General features: G+C 40.1%; 2 protein-coding genes and 1 long non-coding RNA gene across 5 annotated transcripts; 2 read left to right on the top strand and 1 right to left on the bottom strand.

The window, feature by feature from the left end:
• Window positions 1-184: 184 nt before the first annotated feature.
• LOC116679810 (probable nuclear hormone receptor HR38) lies at window positions 185-6237 on the top strand. Its single transcript, XM_032509259.1, has 7 exons — window positions 185-375; window positions 1954-2774; window positions 3469-3598; window positions 3823-3986; window positions 4112-4314; window positions 4430-4608; window positions 4713-6237. The coding sequence occupies exons 2-7, from the start codon at window positions 1956-1958 to the stop codon at window positions 4973-4975; spliced, it is 1758 nt and encodes a 585-aa protein (XP_032365150.1). The 5' UTR covers window positions 185-375; window positions 1954-1955; the 3' UTR covers window positions 4976-6237.
• Window positions 1675-23283, top strand: LOC116679812 (uncharacterized). The gene is made up of 3 exons (XR_004329513.1): window positions 1675-1688; window positions 10309-10311; window positions 23192-23283. It is a non-coding gene; the product is annotated as an uncharacterized LOC116679812 (long non-coding RNA).
• Window positions 21567-27192, bottom strand: LOC116679811 (transformer-2 protein homolog alpha). 3 transcript variants are annotated; one of them, XM_032509261.1, is made up of 9 exons: window positions 26928-27154; window positions 24879-25184; window positions 24417-24550; window positions 24106-24265; window positions 23576-23764; window positions 23007-23122; window positions 22741-22896; window positions 22477-22547; window positions 21567-22305 (listed from the first exon to the last, which is right to left on the bottom strand). In XM_032509261.1, the coding sequence occupies exons 2-9, from the start codon at window positions 24879-24881 to the stop codon at window positions 22295-22297; spliced, it is 840 nt and encodes a 279-aa protein (XP_032365152.1). In that variant the 5' UTR covers window positions 24882-25184; window positions 26928-27154; the 3' UTR covers window positions 21567-22294. The 3 variants fall into 3 exon arrangements, with proteins under 3 accessions (XP_032365152.1, XP_032365153.1, XP_032365151.1); XM_032509262.1 differs by having other exon boundaries at window positions 24909-25184; XM_032509260.1 differs by lacking the exon at window positions 24879-25184 and having other exon boundaries at window positions 26928-27192.
• Window positions 27193-27483: the final 291 nt, after the last annotated feature.

Here is a 27483-nt window from a genome sequence, read left to right as displayed (position 1 = left end):
ACTGTCGGGTTATTTTTAGAACGCGCACTCCCCCGGTTCTTGCGTCAATGGAATCCCGTGTGTGCGTCATACGGAAGAACGTCTGTGTCGAACACAACCCTGATTGGCTCACGACCCGGAAAGTTCCACCGCCCTGTTCACCATGTTTGGGCATTAACCCGCCTCTTTTGTCGACGGAGCCAAAATAAAACAAGAGTGGAGGAGTCTCCTGCGTTGGTCTGACCCAGTATGTGTGTGTGAGAGTGTGTTTGAAATTGTGTGTGTGTGTGTGTGTGTGTGTGTGTGCTGACAGCAGCTGACAAAGGTGACATTTATCAGTTTCACTCGTTTGGAATAAATGAAAAGCTTTAAAATCCGGAAATTTACATGAACCAGGTAAGTGAAAGTTTTTTAAATGTATTGAGGCTATTTAATCAGGTGGCCACATTCATGCTGATGTTAAATGCCTATCTGTTTAATTATAATTAGCTACTTCCATAATAATATAAGCTTATAGGACAAGACTGACTGGGCTACCCTTATACTCAAATAATGTTTAAATATGCCATATGTGCCTCAGTCTCCCTCTTTGGGTAGCAATCACAGCTATACACTCAGTTGCAAGTTTGTTAGGTAGGCTACACCTAGTAATGCAGTCTAATACAACATCCCTGCAACAAATCCTTCCTTCATAGTTTTAATGTTTTGTTAAAACCATTTTAGAGATGTGTTGATTCAACTAGACTACCTTTTGGGTGGCAACATATTAGAAACAACACCATACCAGCAGAACAAACTACAGCCTCCAAAATGACCATGAAGTTGAATCAACACCACTTTGAACAGTTTCAACCAAAACTGAGCATTAGTTTTAGCTAACTGTAGCTAATAAAGTTGAGCATCTGAGTGCAATGTTATGGAAAGAGCCATTCTTGTTACATGATAAAACATTAAAATAGAGTATATTTTGTCATTAGTGAATACTGCAATAACTCAGAGAGTATGTCAGTATCTTTATGAATTAACATGATTTTACATGTAAGTTTTATGTGTGGGTTTATTACTGTTGCTGTATGAGAAGACGTAAGGAGTAGGGTATACTTAGAGGGCATCAAGTACATGTTTGACACTTGAGCAGCATGGTCTCCCCAAGTCAAGCTTAAGTTTACGAATATAATTTAACAATCAGGTTTAAGTTTGAACAATTTTTGAAGAGTGACCAAGATGTGCTTCACTTTTGTATTGAAAACTTTACTTTGAGGAAGTACGCACTTGTTGGTACACGCCCATTCACCCAACCACACACACAAGCATGCACGTGCACACGCACGCACGCACAGGCCTACCTTTTCCATTTAAGCTGGCATGCTGGCATTCAGCCCACACTGAAATACAATCTGCAACACTCCCTAGTACAGTCCCTGTAGAAGAGGGTTGCCCTGCCGCTGAAGGAGGTTTTCAAAGCAATAATAGCCAGTAACACTATATCTGAGTTCCCAAATGGACCACCCTGTGCATATTTAAAGTGGACGGATTGGCCCTGAAGCTATAGCTATGGCATGTAGGGAAATGAGACCGTGTGCGTTCAAGGTGTAAATGTAGGCTACTCTTTGGATGGTTACAGAGTGGGGACTAAAAAATGCTGACCTAGAGTATTTATGCATGATCTAATTTACTGGGATGTCTGAACTTCAGTGCATGTATAACATGTTCAGACAGACACCTCCTTATCAGCCCTAGTTATCCCACTGATTTAACTATACTTGCTTTTATTTGGAAACAAGTTAGCATAGAAAGTCACACTTTTTAGTGGAATTTGAATGAGGGACAATCAACACTTTTTCATACATAGAAACATTTTTTGAATTATAGAAAAAACTTTCTTTGATTCAATGACACATACATGTAAACAATATTTTATGGACAAACATTGGAGTTTTCATCTGTAGTAATCTTTGTTGTGCTCTGTCCTAGCGATGCCCTGTGTACAAACCCAGTATGCATCCCTACCGCATGACACCTACTTCAGCTCTGAGTTCTTGAATCCTGACCTGGTGATGGACATCAGTAGCCAAAAGGACCAGCTGTCTACGTCTTCATTGCCCAGCATCAACACCTTAGTGGGAAATGGCTATGTGGGAGAGTTTGATGCTTATTCCTGCAAGATATCCACCGCTCCTCCTGCCTCTACAGTTTCATTTAGCCACGCCACAGTAGCTGAAAGCTCCTGCGCTCAGATGCAGAGCCAAGCCTTCAAACTGGATGATCTTCAGGTGTATGGCTGTTACCCAGGTTCCTTTGCGCTGAGCTGCCTTGATGAAACGTCATGTGGCTCTGACTATTATGGCAGCCCAATTTATGCTGCTGTTTCTCCTCCATTATCTGGCTTTCAGGCCCAGCCTGCACCTGTCTGGGATTCCCCTTTCAGCCCCTACCCCTCAGCCCCCCCCTCCTCTGAGGCTGATAAGGCCTCTATGGCCCAGCAGCTCTCCTTTTTCACCTTTAACCCCGCACCAAAGCAGAACTCTCCCGTAGGGCAGCATCAGGATGTTCAGCCGGGCCACAACGACCCTTTCTTCATGCCTCCACAGCAGCATGTCTCTCCACTTCCTTGTCCTCCCATTTCCTTGGAGCACGTACCCCTAGAAAGCCCCAGGATAGTGGAGGGGGCCATGACGTCTCCAAAATCCCAGAACCCAGGATCCAGTGAGGGCCGCTGTGCAGTTTGTGGTGACAATGCATCCTGTCAGCACTATGGAGTACGCACCTGTGAGGGTTGTAAAGGTTTCTTCAAGGTAAATTGCTGGATAGCATTTTGCAAGTTTATTCTACTAAGTAGGGCCATCTGATAATTTGGCTAGGACAAAATATTGGCTGATTATAGCTTTTTGCATATATCCGTGGAAATGTGAGCGATAAGCAACAATAAGATACATTACAGAAGCGTCAAAGATATGTTTAACCCTTGTGTTGTCTTCCCGTCGACAATGGTCCCTTTTTTTCAACATTATTATCGCTTTTTCCAACATTTGTGTCACTTTTTTCAATGTTGTAGGTGCCTTTTTTATGTTTTTGGTGTTTTTTCCAAAATTTTGATATTTTTAATGTTGTGGATTTTCAGCGCTTATTTCGGTGGCCCATTTTTTGTGACAAAGAAAAATGACCCAAGGACAACATGAGGGTTAAGGAAGTTAATGAACAGTGACACCATATAGAATCTGTCAACAAGAGAGCATTGACAAATTTATTTTTTCAACTCTACAATGTATTAAAAGTGTTTCCTTATGTTATCATGCGTTTGTGTAAGAAATTAATTATTGGATTTTATTTGAACTCTCAAATATTGGTATCAGCCTCATAAATTGAGTATTGGTCAGACTATATTACAGAGTTACATAAGATAGTATGCAGATTTATTTCTGCATTTGTCATTTAAATTGTTATATGTGCAGCATTACAAACCCATATTAAGATAATTTTGTTTGACAGCGAACTGTACAGAAAAATGCAAAGTATGTGTGCCTTGCCAATAAAGACTGTCCTGTGGACAAGAGGAGGAGAAACCGCTGCCAGTTCTGCCGTTTCCAGAAATGTCTTGCAATGGGAATGGTCAGAGAAGGTAATGCAACGTCAGACTCACTTTCTGTGACTAATGTATGATAACGAGAAACCCTTGTTTGTAATGACAGACATATGAAACCAGAGCCTTAGAGTGTCATCTGCAGAAAGAGAGAAACTGAAACCGATATAGCGGTTGTTTTTTAAATTGCAGGATGCAGTGACAACCATGTAAGAGTCACAAACATGTGCTTCAAGTGTCTCTCTTTTTTGTCCCTCTCTTAGTTGTTCGCACAGACAGCCTTAAAGGTCGCCGGGGTCGTCTTCCCTCCAAACCTAAGACTGTGGCCGAGTCTCCATCCACAACCCCCAATGTCAACACCATAGCCTCTCTTGTCAGGGCTCATTTTGACTCAAACCCAACCATTGGAAAGCTTGACTACTCCAAGGTAAGTCCAAGAATTGCAGCATGTTCAGAGCTCTTTTGTACAAATCAGATCGCTTACAATTACCTCAACACAGGATGTGGAATTAAAGCGTAGACAGTGAACCCTTCCCTTCTCTTCCTTCTCAGTACAAGGAGACAGTGGACAACCTGAAAGAAAAGGAGGATGCCGGTGATATTCAGCAGTTTTATGATTTGCTGACCGGTGCTTTGGATGTAATAACAAACTGGGCTGAAACCATCCCAGGATTCACAGAATTCTGCGCAGAGGACCAGGAACTGCTTCTTGAATCAGCCTTTGTTGAGCTCTTCATTCTGCGACTCGCATACAGGTCAACTTCTTTTACAATATAAAAAAAAAAAAAAAAAACACGTTAACTAATATTTTACTAGACTTATGTGCACTTTTCAATATGCTGACTCTACTATTGTTTTGAAACTGTGCAGGTCAAATCCTGAGAAGAGCAAGCTGATCTTCTGTAATGGTTTGGTCCTCCACCGACTACAGTGCATTCGCAGTTTTGGTGACTGGATTGACTCCATCATGGATTTCTCCCAGAGCCTTCACCGCATGAACTTAGATGTCTCCTTGTTTGCCTGCCTTTCAGCGTTAGTTATTATCACAGGTGAGAGCTACTGTTTGCCATTCATTATAGTGAATCTCACTGCACTTAAATTTCATGTTTATATGCATGACTGTATTTCTCATGAGAACTTCTTCTGCATCTAGATCGCCATGGCCTGAAAGAGCCCAAACGGGTCGAGGCCTTTCAGACTCATCTCATCACTTGTTTAAGGGAACACATGAGTGGAAACGGATCGGAACCGAGTCGGACCCAGTCCAACTATCTTTCTCGTCTTCTAGGCAAACTCCCCGAACTGAGGACTCTTTGCACACAGGGCCTGCAGCGCATCTTCTACCTGAAACTGGAGGACCTGGTCCCCCCTCCACCAATAGTAGAGAAAATCTTTATGGATACTCTGCCATTCTGAAGAAAACACGGACCTAAATGTGTTGTTTATGTACAAAAAAAATTGATAGACACAAAGAACCTAATGTGAGGTTTTAATTCTACTGGTGAACCTCCTTCCATCACACTGACTTGTGTGCTGACAAATGTCTGACATTGTTCAAGAGATCATTCTCACAGTAAACATTAAGTTTAAAAATGGAATATGGTACCTGTGTGAGTACCGCATAAAGATATATTTCAGTTTAATGAAACTGTCCCAGACAGAGCTGAAATACAGCTCAGGACACAGTTTATACACTGTATATGTTTGTGTGCATTTGTAAAATGACTTTATTGCTGTGCTGGATGTGTTAATGTTGTCCTGCTATGCAGCTAGTAAGACATGGATATTTGGCCAGATGAAATCCCTGGTTACATTCTCAGCTTTTCTTATGAACAAAAGAAACACACTAATCTCTTAAAAAGCATGCTTTGCTTTTTAATCCAACTAAGAAGATGGGATAGTCCTACTTTATAAAAGGGAAATTTTACTGTTTTCTTTGTATCACAAAAGATAGTTTTAGTTATGATCATGCTCCTGTGGAAGGTCTTGGACCAAAGCTTACTCTTATTTTGATACTGCCACTTACAAACCTTATTGCCTTATGCTAACTTATGCTAGAACTCCATCCTGCCATTTTGCAACACCTTGTAAAGGCTTGTGCTGACAGGGTTCCTGTTGAACCACATGTTCCTGTAACAACATACTTTGTAGTTTTAAGAACAAAAATGAACTTTCTGAATGGAAATACAAAGTGCCTTTTATAAAGTCTCACTACTCGAATCATAATAAGTAACACAAAGTGAGTTTTCATTCCAAAAATCACATAGCCCTATTTATTACAGATGTGAAATAATCTTTTACACCATAAAAATTATTTTTGTATTTGATATGAAGTGCCTAAGGCATGCGATTTTCAATACACTTTGACAAAAACATACAGTGCTTGAGACACACTTCACACGGCTAAATAGAGAGTCTCCCTCTATCAATTAAAACAATTACAACAAAACAGTATACCCTGATTTGTTTTTACCCAACACTGCTTGAAAATATACATGCACAAGCAGACATTTCATGTTTGGCATCCACTGGTTACTTGTCTTTGGCTGCAAATCTGTTACCCTACATGTGTTTTCATAAAGCTCTTCTACTGTCTTCCACATTATTCTGAGTTGTGCAGTTGGATTTATTTTGTATTTTAATCTCAAAATGAGCTAAATAAATATGTTAAGGAATCACAGTAAATTGTGATGAAAAGATGAGCAGCTACGAGTAACTCAAACAATGTACAAACCAATATGAAGAACACTTCTTTCTCCTACTGTATGTGTTTTGTTTGCGATGTTTGTGGACTTTGAAAATGCTGCCAGGGCTTCCGTAAAATGGTGCAGAAGTGATAAAAAACAGAGAATATTTGATATTAAATCTTTTTTTGAAAATTCACCCCTGGCTGCCTTTATTTAAATGTTAGGGAATGGAGTGATATATTTCCTGTATGCCTTGTGCCCTTCACCATTTTATAGTTTCTATGTTCTCCGAATATATCTTTGGTTACTTCTGGTTTCTATTGGGGAAGATGATTTATGTGCCAATTTCTCTATATGTTTGCTTCAATTCATTATGGTTTGAAACTCACAGGTTGTGTATAGAAATGGGTTATAGGATAAGGCAGGCGATTTTGTAGATTTTTTTGTCAACAAATTAGTCTCGCTTGCCAGACCCTCTTCCAAAGTGCGCTGGAAGAGAGTCCGGCTACTCCACATGGCATTCGTGGATAGGAGGAAAACGTGCTCTGGTGTGTTGGCATTTTCTTTAAACCAATCACAATCTTGGGCGGTGCTAAGCACCAGAGAAAAGCTGCGTTGCCGCTGCAAAAGGGCTCGGAAGGAACTTGTTTTTGTGGTACAAATGTGCGTTTAAAAGTTGTTTTAGTCGTGCAACAGAAAACTCAGATTGGACAGATAGTCTAGCTAGCTGTCGGAATTTATCGTGCAGAGATCTGAGAAAAAATTAACCATAGTCCTCATAAATCGAACAGAGTTAAAATGCCAACACAAAGGGAGCCCAAGGCAACGGATATCCAGCCTACATGACTGAAATCCGGATATTCAAGGCTACAGACTATCAACAATCAATTGACCAAAAAAGACCAAAAAGACCCTAAACAACAATGTTTTATGTGTCCGTCTCTCAATACTTTCCAATTTCCCTACTCTGTCTCTGGGTCTCAGCCCCAAGCCCATTGGTTCTTGCTGAAGAAGATGTAAATCTTATTTTTAAAACAGGTCACTAATACATACTTTCATTTTTTTCAAAAGCTAAATAATTTCCTCAAACAGCGGGGCACTGTAGCTTTTAGCAAATGTTAATCCAACAATTAAATTATTTTCAGCAGTGGCTTTGCGCTAGTAAGTAGGCCTATCTGCAGCAGCAGAACTGTGTTTGTGGGATTGCAGTGCCCAGATTCATCGTAATGAATGAACATGTCACTCATGTGGCTTATTGATTTTTTACAGTCATTCCTCCAATAAATTTAATCCTCACGACTTTGTCGACCCCCTGCTTTTTCTTTTAGCGCCATCAGGAGGTTGACACTCTAAATGAAATGTCTTAACATCTATTGGGTGTATTGGCATGCAATATGGTACAGCATTCATGCTTGACACCTTCAGGATGAATTGAAATAACTTTTAAAGCGCCATCACCAGTTAGAAATGAGTATTTATCCAATACTTTGCTAAATAACCGAAAAACTAAAGATGTTCCCATCAGCATGTGTTTAATGCTAATTACCAAATGTTTGCATGGCAACACGCTGAACTAAGATGGTGAACATGGTAAACATGAGCATGTTAGCGTTGCCATTTTCATAATGCTAACATGTTGACACTGCATAGCCTCAAAGACTGTGAGGTGCCAGAACCATGCAGTTCAAAGTACGTATTACAGCTATGATAGCCTTCACGCTTCAAAAAGCCAAGATGTCATCCTCATCTTCATCCTTTACCTCCAGCAATTTGTTTAATTTGTATTGATTGCGAAATTTTATCTAAAGATTCGGTGAGTACTACAAACTGTCTTCTTGATGTTAGCCGTGTTTCTTTCTTCAAACTTGCCGGGGTGGGGAAGCGACCTTACCCATTAGCAGCATTTGTAAGTTTATCATGTGACTGCAAAAACGCAAAAGGTAGAGCAGTATATCCTGTATGTCCCTTACCAGCTAAAATATTCCCCCAGTTCATGCAAGTGCAAATGTGAAATTTCAACCCAATAGGAATAATTGGAATTGATGGTGGTGGTAAATATTCATGAAAAGGACAAGTTTGTGAACGGGCAACACACATTTTGATACCAAAAAACAACTAAAAACGTTACAAACTGGACCTTTAAGAAGAGTTTAGAAAATGTTTTCCATCAGATGGTGCAGTGCAGGAAACAAAGCCTAGGCGTTATTTAAGCACTCACTGTGCTGCAGCTTGTTACGAATTAGTGTTGTGATGAAAAGTGACCAAAAGTAGTCCTTCATCTCCTTTTCACTCAGTCTGTTGTTTTGTCACACAGTGTTAATGTTGGCAACATCCCTGACCAAAGGGAAGAGGACACCGTGCCGCTCTCAGCCGGAGCAGACGGCAGCAGCACTGCATTCAGCCTCTCAACACCCGATCCTACTGTACACCACGTTCCGGTTATCTGGATTTTGGTGTTGGCAGACAGAGTGGAAAAAAAGGGACAAGAGGATAAAAAAGGAGAAGGCAATATGAAAGCTAGCTTGCATTGAGGTGTTCATTATGTTACAAAATGGCAAGCATGCTGCCCAAGTCAGATGTAACGGGAACAGCAGACAAGTACACTTTCATGAGAGGGATTTAGATGAATATGGCAGCTTTTTTTTTAAATCAGAACTGTTTAAGTCCCTTTTGACTTTTCATACTTTATGGTCACTAATCCATGACAAGTCAAACACGTTAGCTCTTCACAAACTCAAAATACATCCTCCTGTCTATATTTGGCATGTTTGAAATCGCAGTGTGTCTTCACACCATCTTTTTCCAAAAGTGGAAAGGTACTATCTGAAGCTGCCATTGGACCCTTAACTTTTGACCTGTGCCCTGACATGCAACACTCTGCATTCAGGAACAAACTATAGCCGAACCCTGTACACATGATACCTTACATTTTGCCCAGTAATATGTGGCTCACTTGTCATGGTCATTTGTTGCAAAAACATGCTGAACCAAACTTGCGTCTGCACCACCTCCTACTGTACAGGAATGGTTTGATGTGTAATTAGTGAATATTTGCTGTATTTTCTTTTGGGCATAATTTTCTTGACAATTTTAGCTTTCTAACCAGAGTTTAACTAAGTACTGTACTGCTGTGGTATGTGGATGCGATGTTGGGTCAGCGGGAGAGCATAATGTTCAAAGTAAGCTTCAATACATGGAACGTGTTGACTTATATCAAACATTTTCCCAGTTTTCTTAGTGGGACTGTAGCTCAATCCAGCCCTGCCGCCGCATATGCATGTAGAGCAGGCTATATATCACTGCACCGTGTTTCCTCCTCTTTATGTCACTTTATCACATTTTCTTGCACGTTGAGCCAACGTGGATGGCATGTTATGTTTTTTCTACCTATAGGGGCATCCAAAAGGGTTGTTGTGCTGCATATTTTCCAAACATAAGGGCACTAGAAGGTGCCAATCCATTTAGAAGAAATATTTCACAGAAAAGGTGAAAACTTTGACTTTCTGTTGGTGCTGGAGGAAAAGTCAGGGGATCGTTAATTTCATCCTCTGAGAATATGTATACAAAATGTAATGGCAATACATACAATAGTAGTTCAAATATTTTGGTATAAACGAAAGTGGTGGACTGTCCTCCAGCAAAAAAACAGATTCAGCAAATGCAGAGTTTATTTCTCTCATAAAATGTTTGTGTTTGTGTGTGTTTGTGTGTGTGTGTGTGTGTGTGTGTGTGTGTGTGCATGAGCAGCTAATTGCTGCAGAGGATATTGTTCCAGCGGGAGGAAAGCTAATAGGTTTGTTTGTGTGGATGCTGCACCTGTCGTTTGTTGATTGATTGAGCTGTAAATAGATTTGTGATGCTGTTTAGCGCTCTCTGGGGGCTTCTGTGTTTCCCTTTCTGTTTTCTTATCCACTGTTCTTCCTCTTCTGTACGCTTCTATGCACAGATGCACATAACATTTTGCAGATTTTTATCCCGTTTCTTTTCCTGAACATTTTAGCACAATACTGGATCCCTCACCATGCTACAGAAAAAGACAAAACTGAAGGTGTCTAAGAAAAGTTGGTATCATTGTTCCAGTGATGACCACAGAATGTTCCTCCAAACACACATTCATTTGTACACATACTTTATATTCATCCAACGGTACTTTATTGTATGTGGGTGTACTGTTGAGTGTGGAAAACCCTCTGTGAGTGTATTTATAGCAGGCTATTGTTGAGCCCCTAGAAACCTCTGTAATTGGATCTTGTCTCTCCAAGGGAGTCCGGTGATAAATGAGTTGGCAGATGTCATTGCTCATGCCATCACTGTGATAACTGTACGCCCCACATCACTGTCTTAAACTCTTAGTCTCTTTAGGATTAAATTCATAAGTGAATGGTGAGCTGGCTGAATTAATATTCTGAAGTGTATGAAAGGAATGGATGGTGGAAACCTAGTGGAAACACAGTGGACATTTAACGGATGTCTTTGTTGTGTCCTTGGGTGTTAACTGGTCTTTTAGTCCTGCACTTCAAAGACGGATAACATGCTTCAAAGCTAAAATCATAATTATGCTGTTATTATGCTAGAAGATTACTTAAGATTACACTGTTTTCCCTTTTATTTATTACTGTATAAAAAAAGAAAAAAGGTGTTTGGATCAAAACAGGTAAAAGAAAAAGACTGAAACAGTGAATGCAAACAACTCACAGACTGTTTTATTTCCCAAACAATAAACTTTATAATGCTACACCTTTAAAACCTTAACTACTGTATAGAGATATGAATATGTTGCTGGAGAAGTACAGTTAACAATACAAGTTAGCAAAATGCGTGTGTGTGTGTGTGTGTGTGCATATGTCAGCCGCAGACTATGAGAATGTTACAATTACGGTATAAAACAAGATTGACAGGACGGATAGTGTTGCACTGGCTGCGTGCCTGAGAAGTTATTCATAGCAAAGTCCCCACCACCCCATATACACGCACGTACACAACCGCACACACGCACACGCACACACACATTTCTTGAACAGTTTTGGACACTTCTCCTTGAGAGCTGTGGGAAGGATAAAGCATCACACATGAGGGAACATGAGGCGCTGTTAAAATAGGAACTAACATATAGGCTTTTACACAGTGTAAAGAAGGAGTATGAGTGTTATTTACTTTTGTACGATACATTTGTGGCAGCCTGTTACTGTACCGGAGTGCACGTTTTAACATGTCAACTTCTTTGTTTGCATGCATAACTGCATGATCACATATACTCTTTGGTATGTCATGTTGTGGGGGTGTGACAAAGAGACAAACTGATGGACAGCAATGTACTTGTAGTGGACTTAATGGTAAAACGCAATGAAAAACAGTAAAAACATTTTTTTTACCCTTTATTTATTGCAGTTAAAAGGTTACCCCAACAGAACGTCTGCTTTAGAGATATACAAACTACAAACATCTGATATTACCTTGTTAATGCTGTTTAATTAGAGAGCAAAAAGGGGAGAACCGTGAACACTTTATATCACAGCCTGCATAATTTGTTCTTACTGTGTAATTACAGAGTGAGAAATAGTTAGTTTAGATTGGCTATGTTTAATCCATCTACATTCATCTAAAATACCTAGTTGTTATTTTGTTTGTTTTGTTGTCCATAGTTCCTTTACAGTACATTTAAGTACCTGTTGAAAAATCAGTTCCTGGATAAATGTTACTTCATATGAATTCACTTGCCATATACCGAAGTATTTCCAATCCACCAACGTTGCTGAAATATTTTGTTTTGTTGCTTTACTAGACTCTCTATGGCAGTGGTTCTCAACCGGTGGGGCGCGCCCCCCCGGGGGGGCGCGGACTCTCTCCCGGGGGGGCGCGAGTAGACTACAGGATGGGAGGGGAAAAAAACTGAAAAAAAAAATAAATAATAATAATTTATTTTTTTCTTCAAAAGCTAAAAATCTAGCGACTTTTAATGGTGTTTTTGGAGACTTTGTAGTGTTTGTAGAATCGAAAGCACGAATCACTCTGCAGTTAGGCCTACTGTGCTCAACCACGGAGATGCCGTGAGCCCCTCTCCCGTCCAAAAGCACTCCCAGTCAGCAGTAGCCTCGCGCAGCAGGCACAGCCTGCAGTCAGAGCAGAGAGAAGACACACACCGCGCATGCGCACTTCGATCCTGTATTCTTTAACCTGTACGTCAAAAGGCACAACTCTGCCGTGCCTTTGTACGTAAATGTGTTATGCCAGTAATCGTCTCCGTTAGATATCAAACATGAACCAATTAAAATCGAGATCTTACTGTCCCTTTGCGTAGCTGACGTCATTACACCAGCTACGTTGTAAGCGCAATCCCCGCGAAATTCAAAGTCAAAATAACAGCAGCGGTGTCCGCCGACATCACAGCGGTGAGGAACTTCTCTAAACTCGATTTTAATTCAAGAAAAGAACTAATAGCAACATGGAGGTCTACGCCAGCCTTAAATGGACTACTGCAGCAAAAGGGACAAATACTCGTCGCATCGTTTCAAACTGACTGGTATGGAAGAAAAGCTGTGGCTATGTGGCCGTGCTAACAGTGAGCGGCGGGACCTCTACGGGGTCCTGGGATCTGAACAACCGCCTGCAGCTTTACCAAGCAGGAAAAACCGTCAGCTCATATAATACCGGCAACTACAGCTTCGCACATTTCCACCCTGAAACGGATCAAAACATCCATCGGAACCGGACCGGGCCAGCACGTCTTCCAGCCCTCGCCGAGTCAGAGACGATGCAAACTAAAGCGCCGTAAAGACGAGTTTTACAACGATGTGATCGACGTCTTCACGAGAAAGCGTCGGATGGATTTTATGTACAAATCTACCGATTGGTGAGTCAAACTATTTTAAAACAATTCAAAACAATTTGCGACGTACTTTAAAGAGGATTATCGATCTTTTGCGTGGGTTCGAGATCCGTTTTGTGTGCACAGCAAACGAGCTATCAATGGATATGCAGGAACAGCTTATTGAGCTGAAGAGTGACAGTCGACTGAAGGACCTCTTTAGCTCCTGCCCTCTTTCGTCCTTCTGGGCATCATTGATGCAGGAATACGCTGAACTCTGGGACGTCGCCTTGAGATTCTCCTTCCTTTCGCGTCAACATATTTGTGTGAGGCTGGATTCTCAAAATGACTGCACTCAAAACTAAATACCGGGCACCCAGATAGCTCAGTGGGTAGAGCGGGTGCCCATGTACAGAGGCTTGCTCCTCGACGCAGCGGACCTGGTGGCCCCTTTGCTGCATGTCACTCCCCCCTCTCTCCCCTTTCACACATCACTGTCACGCTATCTAATAAAGGGAAAAAAACCCCGAAAAATAACTTAAAAAAAACCAACTAAATACCGTAATCGTGCACAAATCGAGATGATTTGAGGCTATGTTTATCAAACATTGAGCCAAGAATTGAGGATCTTTGCAAGGCAAAGCAGGCTCAGGTCTCACATTAATATCACCAACCTGCAAGCTTCTTTACAAAATGCAGATGATGCCTACTATTAGACCTAGTAATAATAACAATAATAAAGCATAAATAAATATCAGAGGTCTGGTGCCAATTCCCAATTATAGCAATAGCCTAGTAATGATAATAGGCCTACTGATGATGATGATGATGATAATGATGATGATGATGATGATAATAATAATAATAAAATAACAATAAAGCATGTAACCTCATATAATATATAGCAATAGCCTAGTAATGATGATAGGCCTAATACTACTCATAATAATACTAATAATAATACTACTACTACTAATAATAATATCTGCAAGCTCACATTAGAAGTCTGGTACTACTGCCAATTATAAAAATAGCCTAGTAATGATAATAGGCATACCTACCGCTACTGATGATGATAATAAAATTAATAATAATAATGTGGGCCTAAAAATAATAGCCTATCTATGTATCTATCTATCTATCTATCTATCTATCTATCTATCTATCTATCTATCTATCTATCTATCTATCTATCGTTCTATCGTTCGTGGTGTGTGGGGCGTTGGGCACTAGGGCCCCAACTACAATGAACCAGCTTTGGGGGGGCCCAGCTTGCAAAAGGTTGAGAACCCCTGCTCTATGGGCTTCTCCCTTGACTGTATGTCTCCAAATTCCCCCGATTGCCTGCAAGCTTCTCTTAACTATACGGTAATTTCTCTACTGTGCAACAGAAAGTTGCTTGGTTTATGATACATTGTAAGCTTATTTTACAGCATGCTACGGTGCCATAACGTGAAACAATACAGGTGAAGCCTTACACCTTGTTGTGGGTCTTTAGAAATAAACAATGGTCAAATAGAGTCTTTAAAGGCTTTAGATGTAAAGTTATTCACTGTAAAACTGATTCCAAAATGAATGGGAGTCAATGGAATGGCACAACTACCTCCGATTGGCCCAAACTAGGTTTCTGTTAACCCTTTCCTTGACTGGGTTGCAGGTGCATAGTATTGGCAACACAGGATATGAAACCTCTCTCAAGCCCTTTGAACTGTAATTGTTTGTCACTAACAAACCAGTTTGCAACTCTAACTTTGAAGCACAAAAATGATTGTTATTATAAATTTTAGGGGGGCTAAGATGAAATTTAAGGGGGCTGAGAGAAATGTCTGTAAGAACCTGTAGTAATTCATTGGTATTTGAGTACAACAAAATGACACTGCAAAAGCAAAAGCTGGATTATAAAGTGTTTACCTTTACAGTTACAATTAATGCAGCTCTGTAGACACAACTCAGTATCAGAGAGATGAAGGCTGCCCATCCCTCTCCAGAGTTTCCTAACCAGCTTGAAGCAAAGAGAGCTAGCACCCCTGTGATCACAAGGTAGCTCTGAGCTCAGCTTTCAGGGGTTGACATTGAGGGCAAAAACTGCTGCTCCTTTTGACTGGATGGATGGCCTGAAGGCAGTCTGCCACCTACAGGACTCTGCTGACTGCTGATCTATTTTAAATCAATATCAGCTACAGTCAACACATGACTGAACGCCTAAAGTTTCACACATGCTCAAAAATTGAATGGGAACTCAACATGACTAAACATTTTCGGGAGGGAGCTCTTGTCCCAATAGCTCTGGATTGAATTATCTCAACAACTACTTCATGGTTTGACATGAAATTTGGTACTCACATAGTATCACATCCCCAGGATGAATTGTAATAACTTTGGTGATCCCTTAACTTTTCTAGTGCCATCATCAGATCAAAATTTTAATTTGTCCTGCAAAAGTAATGACTGTACCAACCATTGTGAAGATCCTCAGTTGCAGATCTAAACCATTTCAAATGGAGGGGCCAGGCTGGAACACATGCAAATTTAGGAATACTAATTATATTAAGCACAAGTGTTCAGTGGCGGTCCTAGACAAATTTTACAAGGGTGGCCAAGAAAGGGCCAGTGTTTAACCAGGGGGCACATTAAAAATGGCAACAAATTATATTTTAAAGATTATAAACTTTATTTTACGTTAAAATCATAAATATTTATTTTGTACAAGAGTGAGTGCAGGTGCAAGAGAGGGTAGGGCCGTAAAAAATGAAAAATGTCTTCATGCATAGCAATATGTAGAGTCCATCATGACATAATGGTCAAGCCGTGGATGAAGATTATAGCAGTTTGGCCGGAAGCTCCGTCTCCTGTCCCCCAAACAATGGTGGGAATATATTCAAGTTGGGCTGTACTGGTAGCTACATCATTCTTGGACTTGCGGATATCTGTAGAAAGATGTACAGTAAACATAAGGTACAACTACAACATTTATTTACTTATAGTGCTATGCATGAGTTTAGACACCCATGCTAAAGTTGACTAAAAATAGGAATAAAAAAAACATCTTTTGGAAATTGATCTTAATGCCTTAATTTAAAAAAAATAGGAATTAGGATTAGGAATCCAACCTTTAAGGACACCAATTTTCATTGTGAATAAATAATGTATCATAAATAAATAAATAAATGTTCTTCCTTAAAATACAGGGGGCATTAGTAAGTACACCCCTGAAATTAGATCCATATCAATGCAAATCAAACCAGGTATTAGGCTAACTGACATAAAACCATGCCAATCTCTAGGTATGGTGAAGGGTTTGTGGGGCTAGTTAATTCCAAAGGCCAAGGGAACTTTATCAGGATGCATAGTATCCTGCATCCATGAAATAACTGGCCTTTAATAATAAACATCTGCCTGCTTCTATGGGAATTTAACATAGGGGTGTGTATACTTATTATGCCCCTTATTTTAAGGAAAACATTTATTTATTTATTATACATTATTCATTCAAAAACAAATTGGTGTCCTTAAAGGTTGGATTTTCCTATTTTTTTTAATAACGCATTAAGATCAATTTCCAAAAGATCTTCTTTTAATTCCTCTTTTAGTTAACTTCAGCTGGTTCCTAAACTTATGTCTATCCTGTATGCATGTATACCTGCATGCATTTCAAAACGTAGGCTAAGTATGTACTTTAAAAAAAGAAAAAGAGTCATATTAACACAAAAAAAAGAATTTACAGCAGAATGCACCCTTTTAAGGACGGACAGTAGACCTACAATGAAATTGTAATTGCACTGCTTTGCAAATAGTAAGAACCTTCTTTGTCACAAACCTGATGGTGTACTTGTACTTGATCCACATGCCTCCACTTGCTGTACCCTTGGCTGTGCCTTTCTCTGTCCCTGTATGTTTCTTCCTCCTCACCCTCTTCTTCACCTCCTCACCCTCTGCATCCCTCTCTTTTTCAGCGCCCTCACTTTCATCACATGCCCCCTCTCCAAAACTCCACCGACTATTGTGGCTCTCCCTCTTCCTGCTCCTCAACCCCTTGATTTGTTTCTCTTACTGCTGTTTTTCTCCTTTTTTGTTTACTGGATGCTATATCCCTTCCTTGTTTGATGTATAATATAGTTAACGCAATGCAAACAGCCAAGACGGATGAGCTACGTGTTAACATCACGATGGTGTACCCCTAGCAAGATACTGAATTTGGATGTTTCGCTTCTGCTTCGATGAGTTGCTTAGATGTGATTCAGTTCTAAACATATCGAGACCAGAAATGTCCTAACTTGATTTCATTATCAGGTGTGAGGAACTATGTTATGTGCAAGAACAAGTCACTTACGAGATGAAATGGTTTGCTTACCTTGGACTCTTGCAACATGGAAATCGTAGCTTCTCTCTCCAAGACAGTGTCTGCCCAATGTGTGTGAGGCGAGTGCAGTTTGAGTCGCGCATGTGTCACTTGCGACAAGCAGTTAGCATATAATGTGCTAACGAGAGACTTCTGTAGCTAATGTCAATACAGTAAAAATGGACCTACTTAACAGTATAAATGGACATAGCTAATTAACTAAGTTGGTTCACTGCTGGCTACAGTTAGCATCAAACAACAAAGGCTGTCAGTTGAATGGTGTTTTGAGCTAACTTAGCAATCAACTGTAATAGATAACCTACAACGTTTTTGAAATGACTGCTAGCTAAAGCTAGCAATCAAACGCAACAAAGGTTGTCATTTGAATGGCGTTTTGAGCCAACGTTAGCATCCAATCAATCATAGATAGATAGCTAAAACGTCTTTGAAATGATTCGCATCTTCTGTTATTGTTTGTAATACTAAAGATTATTATTTCATGGATTTCACAAAAACTAACATCTGCACTCGGCTAGAGCCGGTGTCGTGCCAATGTACTTATCCCCGCCAGGATCTGTATCCCCTGGCCGCGGGAGCGCGCATGCACACAGAGCGGATATTCTGCTGCCTTTCGAATTGTTTAACTGCTGCACTTTTAATTTACCTTTAAATGGAACAAATAGCGACGTGGAAGACTCGGCAGGGTTTTCCATAGTAACATGGGTCTCAGTTAACTACATAAATACGTGTTTTTGTCTGTTACATTAAGGCCACGTGTGAATTGTTTATAGCGTCGTTTACTATTATGGACTGATAGGCGTATCCTCCCTGTCCTCTAACGTGATTTCTGTTTTAATTTAATTTAGTTTAATATGGCTTTTCAATTAAACACTTTTTCACCTGTCTACCATATGAGTTACATAGGAGGTACGCAAAATGTCAGACCGTTTTTCACCTATTATTTTGTGTGTCTGTCCTGTCATCATGGGTGTTATTTTTTGTGTTAACCAGGTCACAAGGAACAACCTGACATAATTTGGAGAGGTCTGCTGTAGTCTATCAAAAGTTACATAGGGGGTACCCAAAATATCAGGCTGTTTTTCACCTGATATTTTGTGTACCCCACCCCCCAACATGCAGAGGGTCTGTCCTGTCGTCATATGTGTTATTTTGTGTGTTTAATAGGTCACAATAAACAACCTGACAAAATTTGGAGAGGTCTGCTGTAGTCTATCAAAAGTTACATGGGGGTACCCAAAATATCAGGCTGTTTTTCACCTGATATTATGGGTACCCCGCCCCCTAACATGCAAAGGGTCTGTCCTGTCTATGATATGTGTTATTTTGTGTGTTTAATAGGTCACAATAAACAACCTGACAACATTTGGAGAGGTCTGCTTTTGTCTAGCAAAAGTTACATGGGGGTACCCAAAATATCAGGCTGTTTTTCGCCTGATATTTTGTGTACCCCACCCCCTAACATGCAAAGGGTCTGTCCTGTCATCATGAGTGTTATTTTGTGTGTTTAATAGGTCACAAGGAACAACCTGACAAAATTTGGAGAGGTCTGCTGTTGTCTAGCAAAAGTTACATAGGGGGTACCCAAAATATCAGGCCGTTTTTCACCTGATATTTTGTGTATCCCACCCCCTAACATGCAAAGGGTATGTCCTGTCATCATGTGTGTTATTTTGTGTGTTTAATAGGTCACAAGGAACAACCTGACAAAATTTGGAGAGGTCTGCTGTTGTCTAGCAAAAGTTACATAGGGGGTACCCAAAACATCAGGCCGTTTTTCACCTGATATTTTGTGTATCCCACCCCCTAACATGCAGAGGGTCTGTCCTGTCATCATGGGTGTTATTTTGTGTGTTTAATAGGTCACAATAAACAACCTGACAAAATTTGGAGAGGTCTGCTGTAGTCTATCAAAAGTTACATGGGGGTACCCAAAATATCAGGCCGTTTTTCACCTGATATTTTGTGTATCCCACCCCCTAACATGCAGAGGGTCTGTCCTGTCATCATGTGTGTTATTTTGTGTGTTTAATAAGTCACAATATGCAACCTGACAGGCAGGAAGCTCAATTAAAATCACTTATTCTTATAAATATTATATTATTATTGTTATGCACTTTAATTGCATTTTAAGGGCCTTAACAGCCGTTCTTTATACTTGTTTTAGGGGATGTTCATTATTATTTTGTAAAGCCTTGTCTGTTTTCTAACACTTTATAAAATCATACTTTTTAAGTACTTGTTGTTGTGAATAAAAAACAAACAAAAAACACACTAACACGCCTGATGACAGGACAGACCCATTATTATTATAACAATACATTGTTTCAGGTTGTTATTGTGACCTATTAAACACCCATGATGACAGGACATACCCTTTGCATGTTAGGGGGTGGGATACACAAAATATCAGGTGAAAAACGGCCTGATATTTTGGGTACCCCCATGTAACTTTTGCTAGACAACAGCAGACCTCTCCAAATTTTGTCAGGTTGCTTATTGTGACTTATTAAACACACAAAATAACACCCATGATGACAGGACAGACCCTTTGCATGTTAGGGGGTGGGGTACACAAAATATCAGGCGAAAAACGGCCTGATATTTTGGGTACCCCCATGTAACTTTTGCTAGACAAAAGCAGACCTCTCCAAATGTTGTCAGGTTGTTTATTGTGACCTATTAAACACACAAAATAACACATATGATGACAGGACAGACCCTCTGCATGTTAGGGGGCGGGGTACACAAAATATCAGGCAAAAAACGGCCTGATATTTTGGGTACCCCCATGTAACTTTTGCTAGACAAAAGCAGACCTCTCCAAATGTTGTCAGGTTGTTTATTGTGACCTATTAAACACACAAAATAACACATATGATGACAGGACAGACCCTCTGCATGTTAGGGGGTGGGGTACACAAAATATCAGGTGAAAAACAGCCTGATATTTTGGGTACCCCCTATGTAACTTTTGAGAGACTACAGCAGACCTCTCCAAATTATGTCAGGTTGTTCCTTATGACCCGGCCAGGGGATACAGATCCTGGCGGGGATAAGTACATTGGCACGACACCGGTTTGATATTTTGTAATTCTGCAATGTTCTCTGTCAGGTAAATGTATTAGTACAATGTCTCTCTGATGTGGAAGTACACTAGTCAGTGGTAGAAGTTGCTATACAGTGGAGTTGCATATTTAGTGGTTTGGGGTCCTTCTATAAGCAATTTTGGGGTAAAATTTGGTTCTGGAGAATGCTACAAGCAGCAATACCACAGGCCAAGTAATCCGCCTGTTCCAAACTGGCACATTTTGAACTGGACTGTACTAGTGCATAGCCTCCAACCAGAGAATTAGGAGGGACATTTGTGCACTGTGATGTTCACGAGTTGCTGTCCAAGAGAGCACAACGGTCTGCGCCAGAGGTCAAAGAGACAGCCTAAGACTGGAAGACGCAAATCACCCAAGCCACAAACCATCCGATAGTCACTTTATTTGAATGTGACTTCTCATTATGCAATATATATAGCCTACATTATTCCTTTACATATTCAGTTTTATTCATTTGCAAAACCATTTACACAAATTTAGTACTTTTTATCTTAATTTTGTTAGATGTGGCTTTTACTTGTGATTATCTTTAGTTATTTAATGTGCACTATTAAGGGTGCCTGAGGGTGAATATTTTTACTATCAACTTGTTATTGTATAGCACATAAAGAACCATGAACCTATTTAAGACTGAAGGTCCTTGTTGAGCAACTCAATTCGAAGGAGTACAATACATATTTCAGTAATAAAAATAAACCTTTAGTCAAAGCCTTTGTAAGCAAGTGCTAATCCTATACCGTAGCAACATTACCAAAGGTGAATATTAATATTGTTTTGACTTTTTTATATCAATGGTTGGCAGTGACAAACATTCATATTACTACGCCACATGATAGTTTATATTTGCATTTAATTACACAGCATTTACCCTTCACATGTTGTAACAAACGTCTGGTGGTTACTAAAACAAAACTATCTTAGCATAAAAACTGAACTGCAGTCAAAACAACACTTTTACTTTGCTGTTGGGCGAAAGCCAGCTGTCCTATGGATGTTAACACAGAATTACAGAAAGTCATGGGCAGCCTGATTTATGCAGGGATTTCTATTTCTTTTCCCAAAATATTTTATTTACTAGTACGTAACAGGATTGTTACAGGATAAACAGAATACATTTCACTGAATTTAAAAATGCTCAATACGGTTAACAACTTTAACCAAAAACTCAAACTGTGACACAACAGGGCTTCATTATGCAAGATCACTGATGTTGAAGGGTGTCGAGGCTGCATGCATGAAGTCCAAGCAGGAATATTTTTTATTTATGTCAAGTAAAAAAAAACACCAATTAAATCATAATGTTTGATGGGACTAATTACCGGCATTATTCCTGCCTCTAAAACCACTCGGCAGTGTGGCCATTACAGTACACTACACACGGTTACTAAACAGAGCAAATGATCCAAGTCGTATATTATTGTTTATGTACAACACCCCCAAAAAGTACTTAACACCGGCAAACACAACACTAATAAGAAACATGGTATTTAAAACAAAATGTGTATTTTCACTAATATGTATGTGTAAGGTTTAATATTAATAAACCACCTACAGAAAGCAAAAAGGAGAAATTATAATATAACAACCACAGAAAATTCTGCCTACATAAAAACAGATCACCACTGACTTGTGGTGCTCAGACTGACCGCATCTTTCGGACTATGTCTTATACCTTCAATACATTAACAAATCCAGAATACATATTCCATAGATAATCTGATCAAAAAAAACAAAAATATCTGAACAATAAAACTGAAACGGTTGGCAACTCTTCACTCAGTAGTGACCTGTGGAGAAAAAAAAGACAGGGTATTAATGTCAGAGTTGTGTGGATAATCTAAACTGTAACAGTGACAAAGTATGTGCGAAGGTTACACAACTTTTAGCATTTCATAAAAAATTATACATCAATATTCCAATCCCTGCGGTCTAATGGCAGAAACGTGGTCTAAACATACGTGGTGAGTAGGAGCGAGATCGGGATCTTGAGCGGTACCCTCTGCTATAGTAAGGAGATGGGGACCTGCGTCTGTAAGGGAAAAAACAACAATTCAAGCTCTTTTTGTTACACATCTTCAGGATTACTTACTAAATTAGATTCATTTGAGTCATTAAATCCTAAAAGCTGACATTTACCCCGCATTTTATTTTAGAATTCTCAATCAACCATTGGCACAATCTACTGATTAGTATTAGGCTACTAGGGAAAAACCCAAACTCACCTGCATGATTTGTAATCTCGGTCGTCATAACGATCATAGTCACGATCATAACTTCTGTCATAACCTCTGTCGTAGCCCCTGTCGCAGTCCCTCGAGGCACGCCGCGATGAACCACCACTGCTGCTACTACTACCTCCCCCACCACCACCACCACCACTGAAGAAAAAAAAAAACAACACACACAGAATTAAGATTTTTGACACCTTAGAAGACAACCCCCCCCCCCCAACTCTAACAACACAGCTGCCTGGTTAAGAAATACTCACTAAGTGGGACGTCCCATGTAGATTCCAGGAGTGGGTGTATGGGCTCGTTTTGTGATGGAGAAATCCACTCGGATCCTGCGCCCGTCAAGCTCCATCCCGTTAGCGCGCTCCTTGGCCTAAAACCCAGTTAGAAGTCAACTTTTTTTTCTTTTTTTCTTCTTTAATCTAATAAGCAAACAAAACAGTCCTGAATCCAATGCATTGCAGAGAATACAGACAAATACCCCATATTGAGACGTATGTAAGACGTTCTCTATTGAACACACACACACATAAACCATTTATATGATGGCTGTCACTACTAGCTGAGACTTCAGCATGGACTGTAGTTACAGTTTTACTTCTCTGCCCGTCAGTATTTACGCTTTTTGGCTCTCATTTACACAATCCACGGGCCATAACAAAAAGAACGACAAATCAATCACACGTTACCAGAGCCCAAAACTGCTTACTTGAATGGTGAAAATCCCAAACTATCTAAGTACTAGTAATAAAAATGATGTGCTGTGTAATTGGTGGTGAGAAGTTCACACTATAAAAGTTTCATACGCCTGTCCTATCCTCCGTACCTCCTTGGAGTCCTCAGAGGTTTCAAAGTAGACAAAGGCAAAGCCTCTTGAGCGACGTGACTGCTGGTCATACACAATGTTGACGGCGCTCAAAGGGCCGTATTTTGAGAAAACCTCCCTCAGGTCCCTCTCAGTGGTGTACAGACTCAGTCCAAACACACCCAGACAGTTGTTGGGGTCTGGATTGGCCTGTATGAGTAAAGAGGAGCGTAAAGCATATTGTGAGCAACTGACCTGCCACATCACTGCAATAAGTCTTGCTTTACTGAAAGCCAGGTATATCTCACAAGACATGAAATTCCTAATGATTTGAGACCATAAAAAAAGGTTTTACACATGATCTTAGCTGTAAAATCACAAAGTCAACATAACATTGTTTAATCTTGACTCTGAAACACACTGAGTCCATTAAATTTATTTATAACAAGTATCTTAAAAAGGTAACCCACTCGTAACTAAAAAAATTGTAACTTTAAAAAGGCACATGGAAACCTGACAGCAATCATTTAGAGGAAGTCCTTAATACATACCCTGTTGCCAATGTGTCTGCGACGATTTGACATGGGGGAACGGCTATGGCTCCTATGCCGGCGGTACTCCCAGCTACGAGACCGGCTCCTGGAGCGGCGTCGGTGGGAGCGGGAACGAGAGCGGGAGTAGTGCCTGCGTGAGCTGCGATGGGAACGGGACCTGGGAATAGACGTCAACTCTGAGCATGTCATTTACTTGCGTCACATGCACACAAGCTTTGAAAATTTAATTTTAAAGTCCACATGTCACAACCTAACATCGATAAACAACATCTCCATATGCACAAAATAAATAAATAAAGCCACTTTACCTGGACTTGGATTTGGATCGAGACCGGGATCTGGACCTGGAGCGGCGGGAGCCATCTTTTGAGTGTGCTGGTGAGCGGCTGGTTGATTTCGCTGAGCCCTGAGGGGATGCACTCCTTGAGCCAGGCCGTGAGTCCTGGACAGACCAGACACGGACATTAGAAACACTCTAAAACCAAGTGTGTGCCTAAAGGGCAAGAAGGTGACAGCGTTGCCCTCTACATGCCCTCTTCAGAAAGAATTCACCACTTTTGGCATTTACGAGGTTTAAACTACACATTTAGGAATTTGATAAGGTCATACATTGCAACAACTGTTTAAATTAGAGATTCATTAATTTAGCTGAAAGACAGATTGTACAAAAAGTAAACCTAAAAAAGGTATGGAGGGGTTGACCAGTGATGTTTCTGACAGAGAGGAAAACAATCGTGCATGCTTAAAAGAAACAGGATGAAATATAGTACCATAGCAGGCTGTTAGGAAATTACTCATACCCTGGTAAACTTCTGATCTTAACTTCATAACTTCTTTAACTTCATTACTTCAAAACAACCCTTCATTTCTTCTTTCTTCAGTTTGACATTATGACTTCTTTTTTCCTCCTCTTCCCCCATTTACCATCTGCCATTACAACACTAGTAGTGGGGACAGATCTTGATTGCTTCTTTTCAGCATCCAATATATTAGCATGCATCAACACCAGCAGCGCCAAACAATAACAACTTCACATCTGAAACGTCTTCCGCCTTTTTCTTTCTTCCAACCTCAACCTTAACAAAGAACAAACAAGGGTGATAAGGCATGTTGGTTTCTGTAATAAACCAAAATGTACAAAAAAAAAACAAAAAAAACAGCAAAACCAGGAAAACAACACACATTAGCTGAATACACGTTTGTATGTAACTTAGCTTGAAATGGTCTTGATTGGTCCTAAATGACTATAAAACGGACACAAAGAAGAACATTACGACTATTAAATATTGACTAGTAAACAACGCTGGAGTTAGCTTCCGATTCGCCGCGACGGAATAAACAGTCTCATTTATCCAGACCCTCCTCCAAAGCGAGCTGCAGGAGGGTGTCACTGCCCGATGTGAGCCGAGTGCAGATTTGAGTCGCGCATGATCAAATTTAAACCGTTTACGGCATAACGTGTCATACCCGTAAGAGTCGAGTCACATGTATGTATTGACATTACAGAAGTTTCTCGTTAGCATCTTGTAGGTTTCTTGTCGCAAAGTGACTCATGCACAACTCACATCTAATACTCCACATGGCATTCGGGGATGGAAGGATAAAATGCTCTGGTTCATTGGCATCTCTTTAAACCAATCACAATCATCTTTGGCGGTGCTAAATAGGCTTAGGAAGGAACATGTTTTGGTGAAACGTGTCCGTTTTAAAGTTGTTTTAGTCTTGCAACAGAAAACTCAGATTGGACAGATAGTTCCAGCTAGCTGTCTGGATTTACCCTGGAGAGATCTGAGAAAAAGGTTAACCGTAATCCTCTATAACGACTGGAGTTTAAAATTCGAACATAAAAAGAAAGCCCAAGCCACCGGATATCCGGCCTAAATGAGTGAAATTTGGCGGAATTCCGGCAGCAACGGAGCAATCCCGGAAGTGGAAGGTCAAGAAAAAAAAAACACCCTTTACATTGCTGAGCGACTGCTTTTCAGTTGTTTGCACCTTGTACCACATTTTAAGTGAAGCGTCAAAGCTCTGTGAAACCTACTTTAAAGATGTTAGTTTTATTTTATTTGTGAAAATGCAAAAAAGGTTTTTTTTTCCCCCCCCCACATAAAATCCTACACCTAGCTAGAATTGTCAAATCATAAACTGTTTTCGAATCTTTAACCGGAGTATGTCTAGGTATTAGTATAATTGGTCTATCGTTATTTGTGAAAAAAATCATTTAAATTTCCCTTTTTGCATTTTCATAAATAGACTAAAGCTTTCACCAATCGCAAAGTGGGTGTCAGACAGCTGTAATGCTTTAGCTAAGATGTCTAGCTAACACGCTTCAACAGTAGCTATAGCTAAAGGTGCAAAACGGTTGATCAGCAATGTAACGGTAACGTTAGTTACGTTACCGTTAGCTAGCTAACTGCCGAATCGGAAGCTGCGAATCGGATGCTAACTCAGTGTCGTGACAAACTTAGTAGTCATAATATAATGTTTACTGGTAACATTAGTCAATATTTCAATAGCAATTGTTAAAATAGCATGACAAGGGGGCAGCCGCATGTCTCGACTGCTAGCTAACGTTATGCTTTGCAGGCCGTATGCTGTGTAACGTTATTGTTTTAAACATTTGCCACACTCATTGTCTACTTTTCTAGTTTAATTAACTCCCATTGACGCTATATAAAACTGATTTTTCTCAGGTTTGATGCCATTTTTCAAAATGTGTTACCATTACGTTACCCGACCTGTAGACGCTGTTAAAAGCTAGCTAGCTAGCAAACGTTAGGTGTTTTCAACTGCTATCTTAACTTATAATCACAACTCACCTGCTCCCTAAAATCTTTATCGTTGTCGCTCATGTTATTGTTGCTGAATTAACTAGTCAGCAGATGTGTAAAAAGAACGTGGAAAACTGACTGTAACGACTGATTTAACTTAATCGCCTGCCGAATTGACCACAAAGCAGACCAGTTTCCCCGGATGGTTTCCTGTTCTTCTTTTGGTTTTATCGCGGGTTGTCAGACCTAACGTTACATCTATCGTAATAGCGCCACCTACTGTACCGGAGGCATGTGCCGTCTTTCTCTGACTTACTCTACCTCTGATTGGCCTACCCTGAGATACACCCTAACCTTATCCAATCCCACTCCTCTTGCTTAACCAATCCAGCGACCTTAAACGGCTCCGCTCTGAACCAACCCAACCAACGAAGGCAACGACTACTAGCCAATCAGAAGGAAGAGTAGTGTGGGTCGTACCTTCCAGATTGTTCTATCTTCCTTGATGCCTTCATCCTAGGACATATTTTTTTGCTGTAACCTCCCTAGATTACTTTATATCAGTAGGTAAATAAAGTAATAATCAAATGATGGTATTATTAAT

This window comes from Etheostoma spectabile, unplaced genomic scaffold (assembly GCF_008692095.1).
Source record: "Etheostoma spectabile isolate EspeVRDwgs_2016 unplaced genomic scaffold, UIUC_Espe_1.0 scaffold00018250, whole genome shotgun sequence".
Lineage (NCBI taxonomy): Eukaryota > Metazoa > Chordata > Actinopteri > Perciformes > Percidae > Etheostoma > Etheostoma spectabile.
The sequence above is the reverse complement of the archived record's forward strand: the minus strand, read 5'-3'. Positions and strand labels throughout refer to the sequence as shown.

Excerpts from the sequence above, each read along its gene's own strand:
- LOC116679810 (XM_032509259.1), top strand. The coding sequence starts at position 1,956 with ATGCCCTGTGTACAAACCCAGTATGCATCCCTACCGCATGACACCTAC. Across the intron at positions 3,599-3,822 it reads AATGGGAATGGTCAGAGAAG|TTGTTCGCACAGACAGCCTT; the intron begins GTAATGCAACGT and ends TCCCTCTCTTAG. Across the intron at positions 3,987-4,111 it reads GAAAGCTTGACTACTCCAAG|TACAAGGAGACAGTGGACAA; the intron begins GTAAGTCCAAGA and ends CTTCCTTCTCAG.
- LOC116679811 (XM_032509260.1), bottom strand. The coding sequence starts at position 26,960 with ATGAGCGACAACGATAAAGATTTTAGGGAGCAG. Across the intron at positions 23,765-24,105 it reads GCAGACACATTGGCAACAGG|GCCAATCCAGACCCCAACAA; the intron begins GTATGTATTAAG and ends TTACTCATACAG. Across the intron at positions 22,897-23,006 it reads TACATGGGACGTCCCACTTA|TGGTGGTGGTGGTGGTGGGG; the intron begins GTGAGTATTTCT and ends TTTTTTCTTCAG.